The following is a 7,584-nucleotide window of genomic DNA, read 5'->3' as shown; positions in this document are numbered from 1 at the left end:
AACATTCAAATGTGTTATCAGTGCAGGAGGCAACGGTCTTTCAGGCCAGGGCAGCTGACCTCCCTCAAATGTAGCTTGGTCTACAACAGGCCTCCCCACAGTGTTTTTGCTCAACTCAGTGGAGATTGGAAATTTACCAACTTCATCACACTCTGCCAACAGAGTGTAGGCTGAGACTGGCACCCAAGCCAAAGGGAGCCCCAGCTCTGAAAATTTGGCAAACTCCAGTGTTCTGTTTTCCTGCTGGCCATTACCTTATGGCTTGTTTCTCACCAGTTGCCTTTCTGCTTTTCTTCTTTGGAAGGCTGAAATCTCTATTGGTTGTAAGCCATGGCCCACTTGCCTGAGAGATACAAAAATAGTGAAGACAGTGGAACATAGTGGGGCATAGGAAGACTCTAATTAAGTGTGTACTTACCCATCTTTGCCCACTGGTGGGGGCACAAGAAGGAGCTTTTTAAAGCCTTTTTTTCCAACCAGCCAGAAGGTCTCTTCTGTGCCTTTGCCCTTATTATAGAAAATACAAAAAATCTTAAATGTGCTATAACCAGCTTTCCCAAAGATGTGCTTCTGATCAACAGTGTATAAGCATTCAGTTTGGCTCAGAAATTGCCTCTGCTTTCCCCTTGTCACCACTCCCTGGAGTCTTCCTTCCTACACAGCTTCCTTGCTATATATACCTGACAAGCTCCATAAGCTGACACAGTAGACAGACAAAATCTGAACACCATTTGGGGGAACTCGGGTGCCTCAGTCAGTTAAGCATCCAACTCTTGATTTCAGCTTAGGTCATAATCACAGGGTCATGAAATGGAGCCCTGCCTTGGGCTCCATGCTGAACATGGAGCCTGCTTAAGAGTCTCTCTCTACTCTTCTCACACCACCCCTCCCCCTTCTCTAAAAAAAAAAAAAAGAAACAAAGAAAGAGAGAGAAAAGTGAACACCATTTGAAGCTGCCATCCAAATGTTTTGTCTACACACTGCCACACAGCTCCATTGCTGACCACGTGTGGTTGTTTAGCTTCAGAGTAACCAAACATCTGGATGATGAATTCAAGAATTTGTTTGTCATTTTTGCTTTGATCTTTTGACCATAGGCATCCCATTGTCTTTCCTGTCTAGAGTACATATATTCAGAGTCTACCTCCCCCAATACTTGCCATCCAAAGGCTCTCACAGAAACCAAAAATTGGAATAGAAATGGAAAGCAGGCTATACAACTTTAAAGGCCAGGGCATCTTGGCTGCTTAGAGAGGTCTGCATTTCTGCAGTGTTCTTTTCTTCCTGCCAAGGGATTCTCACAGGTAGAGAGAGACAACATGGAGGCCTCCATCTACAGCCTGGTTCCTTGGTTGTCAAGAATTATGGTCTGAGAAGAAAAAGGGAGTGTAAACTCTAGCTAGTCACCCCAGGGCCTAAGTGACTACCTCAGAGGAGCCAAGTTTTCTGCCTCAGCTTTGCCCTCCCCTTTTTCTAATAAACCCTCCTCTCAATGTGTTTCACTCTCCTTTCAATTTTCTTTCATCTGTTCTTTCATTTCCTCCAATCCATAGGAAAAAAGTGTGTTTACTAAAACTGAGAAAAGTAATGGGATGTGTTTCCAACTCATTAATCTGAAATATGGTCTCACTCTTGGCTGATCTCATTTGGAACAGTTCTAAATTGTTTAACTTAGAAATTCCAATTAGGTTTCCCCCCCTTTAAATATCAAATCCATTGTTTTTTATTTTACATCACATACATTCATCCCTTAGCAATAATGACCACAACCATAATAATAATAATCACATTTAGTGGAAGAATCTCAAAGCATTTTGCAGGTATTTGGTTCAAGGCTCTGAACAAGCCCATCATAGGCAAGTACGAAGAGAATACCACAACAACTCAATCTTCACTAGCTGACAACCAACTCACCCTAAAACTCAAATAATTGGGCTGTTTGGAGCCACTCTGTTTTCAGAAGAAGTGAACAACTTTAAAATATACTCATATCACTCATTCTTACATTTATTCTACCCTCACTGTACCAGGTGTGGAAATACAGAAATGGCTCTGTCCTTCAGGAGCTCACAGTGCAGTTAAATAAAAACACTGTCGGGTCACGTTTGGGGCTTTAAATACAAACCCAAATTTTCTGCCTCCTAAACTCTGTTCCTCACAGTACTTAGTGCAGTATCTCATATAGAATAGTTGCTCAGTAGATAAACTGTTTCATTCACTAGAAAACTCAACACTTGAGCAATTGGAATACTCAAGGTGTCATTGGACCTCACTTTGCTAAAGCATACTCTTAAGGCTCAAACTTGAGGATCTCAACCCTCAGGCGTATTTGGGTGTTTATCTTGAGATCAAGAGGCTATTGAGACAGTGTGCCAATACCCAAGGGAGCTTTGTGGATGCCAGGATTGTCCAGATATCTGGGTGAGTCCTGGGACACACACTGGGATGCCAAAACTAATGGTTGCAAAAGAGAATGGGAGTGTTATGGACTCAGGCAAGCTTCCAAATCAAACAGTATGCAGGGGAGCCCCAGGGGTTCTCTGAGGTTTTGGAGCCTATCCAGAATTCTTAAAATCCTAGATCTCTGTTTATCCACCCTATTTCCAAAATTCTGTTGAAGAGAGAGAAAGTGGGGGAGAACAAGTATGCAACAACTAAAACCTAAAGCAAACCCTTTGACTTGGTATCAATCCCTGAGCAGTCCCAGAGACCCCCCCCCCCGCCAAATAATAGTATCTTACTTTGGTCTGACACTTTTAAGACACTTTGGCATCTCCTGTCTTTTTTAATTCTCACAAAAACTCTGGAAAGTGAGTTTATTATTAACCTCATTCTGCAAATAGGGATACTAAGTTTCATGGAAATTAAATGACTTGTCAATAAGCAAGCATAGCTGAAACCTGAACCCAATTTTACTAAACTCCAGGTTTTATTTATTTTCTTTTTACTACAACTTAGCTATTTTTTATTGAGGTATAACTGACATACAACACTAGTTTCAGCTGTGAAATATAATGATTTGATATGTATATATATTAAAAATGCTCATCACAGTAAGTCTAGTAAACATCTTAGACTCCAAATTTTAAATGCTCTTCCTTCTATACCACATAGCTTTTCCAACACACTGGAGTCAAGGGAAGGTCTAGAGGCCAAAAAGCAATGGCTTGGAATTTTAAATCTTGTGATTAATGAGCTTCCTGATAATCACAGGTCAGAAGAGGACTCTATGTGAAGAAATGAAAGCACAGAGAGGATAAAGTTACTTGTCCAGTGTTACACATTAAGTCACTGATGGGACAAGTATTACAGACCAGACCTCTGACCTTCATGACTATGCCAATAAAACCTCATTACTTCTTTTTCTTTTTTCTTTTTTTTTTTTTTTCAGAGAGAGGGGGTGGTGGGGAGGGGCAGAGTGAGAGGGAGAGAAAGAATCTTAAACAGGCTCCACACCCAGAACAGAGCCCAATAGGGCTTGATCTCGAAACCTTGAGATCATGACCTGAGCCAAAATCAAGAGTCAGATACTTAACTGACTGAGCCACCCAGGTGCCCCCAACCTCATTACTTCTTAGCTCAAATGCTGGTGGGGGGGGGGCACGTGTGTGTGCACACACTTACACATGTCCAAACTTCTGTATGTGAGTGCAAGGGGTTGAGGATGGGGTGGAAGAGGTTGGGGGAAAAAAGAGAAATCACAAATAAAACAGGATTACTGCTTAAGGGCCTGAGAATCAAATACTATTTATCCCCAGAATGTTACAAGTGTCCACCCTGCAAGGACATAAACTGGCTGAGAACAACCATTTGGGAAAGTCTTCTCAGAATGTAAATTTACCTAAAGAGGTCTTAGTAAATATAACTGATAAGCCTAGATATATACAAAGTCTCAGCAAGAAGCTTCAAACTTGTCAGAAAAACAGTAACTGAAATAGGACTCATGTAAGAGAAGAGGTAGTAAGATGACTTATCACCAGGCCATTAGGAGAGAAATATTGAAAAAAGCAGACTTGGCCAGTTAAGCACTGATGATTTGTCGCCAGTACAATACAAGAGGGGGTTGGAGTGGGCCGTAGGCCAACTCCCCATAGAGGCTGAGCTTGTCACCTCTAAATGAGTCCTCCCCCAATCTGCCTCAGCTTCCTCAGTTTGATGTCTTTCTTTGTTAACCCCACCCGCCTAATTACTCAACTGCACTATGTTCTCTTCTCTCACCCAACCCAATCCACACTTTTGATTCCACTAGGGGAAACAACTTCAAGTGTCATCATTCCAGTGAAGGAGATGGAGTGGGAAAAGAGTGTTGTTACTGGATCCAATCCTTGAACCCAAGAGAAGAGGTTCTGATGTAGGAATTTCAAATATCAGCCAGCTGGAAGGAGAGGATGTTTTCAACCATCCTCTTTGCTATCACACCTGGCAGGCTATCAAATGTGGTCCTTCTGACCCATGTACTAAAGCCATTCTTGCTTTCCAGCAACACAGAGTGAATTAGGAATGGAAATGTTGGATCAGAATTTCTGAAGTGTGCTGGTAATATGGTCATATTGGGGATATATTGCATGCCCCAAGTGACAAGGAATCTCCTGTCCCCCAGTCCCTACTATGTAATGTCCAATACCTATCTCTGGTATTGCAGACAGCAGGGGTACAGAGACAGAAAGGATCTCCCATTTTCTCCCTTCCTTCTTTGGGACTTCCTATTCTCTTCGTCACATTGCCCCTCCCTCTCCCCTGGGGCCCCCTCTCTTCTCTCTCAGTATCGCCCTTTTATCAGGGAGCCTCTAACACCTCAACAAGCAAGGCATGACATGGCCTTAGGGAAAAACTTTCCTTGCCTTTTCCTCCACCTTGCTGTATCAGGTTCCCAAATTCCTTGGGGTAAGGGAAACTGTGAAGTTTCAAAGGGCCCTTCTGAAGTAGTCCTGCTTTTATACTCAAAACGCCCAAAGATATGATTCTTCCTAACTAGAATTTGGGGGCAATAAAAGCCATGGGGGGGTGGGGGCATATTTTTCCTTTTCAGTTTCAAAAGTGTCACCTCTTCAGCTTTTAAGTGACGGAATCTGTGCCCAGCAATCCAGAGAGGAAAGTGCCTTGGGAAATAAAGCCACCTTTGTCGTCCTCTGATAAGAAATGTCAATATATAGAGGAATCACAAAAGCCTTGAGTAATGTGATTCACTGTTCAAGTAATGTTACTACTTCTATCATCTCACTGAGTTCTCTGCAGAGGTGAGAAAAGAACCTCTGCCCCCTCATAAATGACTCATCCCATCTTCTAGAAGATATTCAGATCTATTGGAAGAGACAAACCAGAACTAGCCAGAAAAGGAACTGATCAATCAGAATCAAGCCTTCCAAACTTTAACTTCTTGCCAATGACAGAAACATATTGTGCATCATTCAGCACCTGGGTTTTGCTTTGCCGAAGTATAATCACTGTGAAAATAATTTTCATGCACAATGGTTCCATTGAAAGGATACTGAGTGGGAAGTCAGACTTCCCTGGGTTTTGGCTTATTCTGTCATCAGTTGACTGTGTGACCCTGATCAAGTTACTTCACCTCTCTGGGCTTTGGTTCTTTGTCTAAAAATGAAAAAGTTAGATGATCGACTCTCTAGAGCCTCTTACAAATGGGGAAGCCAGGGGCTCTGGAGCTACCTAGAGGAAGATGAAAAGAATCCAGTGGAGATGGCAAAAAAGAAAGAAAGAAAAGGTAAAATTACTCTAATCCTGAATCCCAGATCAATGGATCGTCCTAACAGAGAGAAAAGATGCTTCAAAATGTTTGTCTTTCACGGGAACTGACTTTATTCCTCCTGGTCCTTCAGGGAAGACATAAAGCCTCTCCGTAAATGGGAGGGGGTCAATTGCGTGCATGAAAAATTAGAAAGGTGGCCACTGAGCAGGCAAATAGAAAACCCAAACTCACTAATACTTTAGTTTATTGAACATGTCTGAATTTCAGCCAAAGAGTAAACAAAGTTTACTTTGTTAGAAGATAAAAATAATAGTGCAGTTCACTGAAAACCCAAATTCTGGGTTATCCTTTAAGAGAGAAAGATGCAGCTCATAGTCTGAAAAACCCAGGAGTCGTAACACTCCTCCTCACTGTGGCCATATTTTAAAGAGAAGAAAACTGAAGCAAAAAGGAATAATCTCTTGGGAACCGCAAATATGGCTGGAAATTCTGCCCAAATTATAGCTCTAAGTCTCAGACATCCAAGTAAACTCTTTCAGCAGACCATGACCTCTCTAGAAGCAGGTGTGTTCAAGTGGTTTGATTTAAACAAACAAAAAAAAAGGATATTATACCCTGAGCGCTGTCCTTCCTCGAAGCTCTACTTCGTAGCCCTCACTCAGAGCTCGAAGAATTGTCACGGTGCTGTGACTGACATGAATGAAGTAAGCTGTAAAAGAAAGACAGATGTGACTGGATCCTTCCAGGTAAAATCAATGAGAAAATATTAATGTAATAGATGACCCCACTCCTAAATGAACGAGACCCTAAGAAAAGTCCCTGAGAGAGAACTTCAGTTAGGATTTCAAAGGAGGAGGAACGGGGAATGGTGGCCTTCCTCACCAGGCCCAAATAAGGTGTTAGCTATAGCACCTATCAGCCTCCTAGACGCTATCCCAGATGAAAGGCCATGCAACGGAAAGGTGTTAATTTAACTTTAAGGTTGTGATTGAGAAACCAGCTACCACTACTGTGCTCTCAGCTGAAATGTGACCTCCTCAGAGGCAAGTTAGGTGTCAGCAGCTTCTTCTCTGCTAAAGCAGAGCTTCCAAGGTCTACATACCCTACTTAAGAGACAGCAGGGTATCTTTTTACATACGCATCCATACAACCATGTTACAGTATCGCTGCACTTAAAATAGAACATCAATTTTTTAAAAAGTCCCAAGACCTTGGTCAACATTCTGTGACAATTGTACATTTATAGATTTCCTGTGGGTAGACGCATCTATATGTATATACACACAAATGTATTATTTTCCAACTAATGAGCCCAACCCGGGATAAGAGTGTTACATGGAAAACTATGACTAAAAATTTTATGTAGCAACTAAGTGTAACTCTTTGGTGAAGAGCAGTCAGTTATTATTAACTCAGGTAGAATCCTTGACTTTCTCAAAAACTGTTATCTTATGAAGTAAGACCTGTTCAAGTTGAGTCTTAAATAAGAGTCCAAGACTTGTTCCCACACACACTTGAGAAAATAATTCTTTTAGAAGCTGAAAATAATCAAAGTAGGAAGGCACGGCTGGAAAGAACTGCAAGAAATTTCTGCTATGTGTTCTCATAATAACTTTCACGTAATAACATAATAACATTTTTCCCAGCTCAGTACTGTTGTTTTTGTCTTCCTTTGCTAAGTCATGGCCACCCAAAACCTCTGTTCAAAAAGGGTCCCTAAAAGCTGCATGCTCGTCTAGGTGCCCTTTGTCAGCCCTGTGTATACGACTCCACTAGCATCTGGTTGTCAGTCATAATCCTACTCGTGTGGAGCACACGGGTCAAAAGAGAGAGCTCGTTCCAATGAACACCCAGGTGTTTTGCAAGGAGAATCAGTC

General features: G+C 41.8%; 1 protein-coding gene across 1 annotated transcript in view; it reads right to left on the bottom strand.

Annotated features, from left to right (window-relative positions):
- Window positions 1-255: 255 nt before the first annotated feature.
- Window positions 256-7,584, bottom strand: part of LOC111160977 (guanylate cyclase 2F, retinal) — an 87,905-nt gene continuing 80,576 nt past the window's right edge. The window contains 3 exon segments of the mRNA XM_022524394.1: window positions 256-343; window positions 419-507; window positions 6,322-6,416. Of these exon segments, the coding sequence (XP_022380102.1) occupies window positions 256-343; window positions 419-507; window positions 6,322-6,416 (272 nt within the window).

The sequence above is a fragment of the Enhydra lutris genome, unplaced genomic scaffold, assembly GCF_002288905.1.
Source record: "Enhydra lutris kenyoni isolate GAN:26980312 unplaced genomic scaffold, ASM228890v2 scaffoldscaffold80, whole genome shotgun sequence".
Classification (NCBI taxonomy): domain Eukaryota; kingdom Metazoa; phylum Chordata; class Mammalia; order Carnivora; family Mustelidae; genus Enhydra; species Enhydra lutris.
Note: the sequence above shows the minus strand (reverse complement) of the source record. Positions and strands in the feature narration are given on the sequence as shown.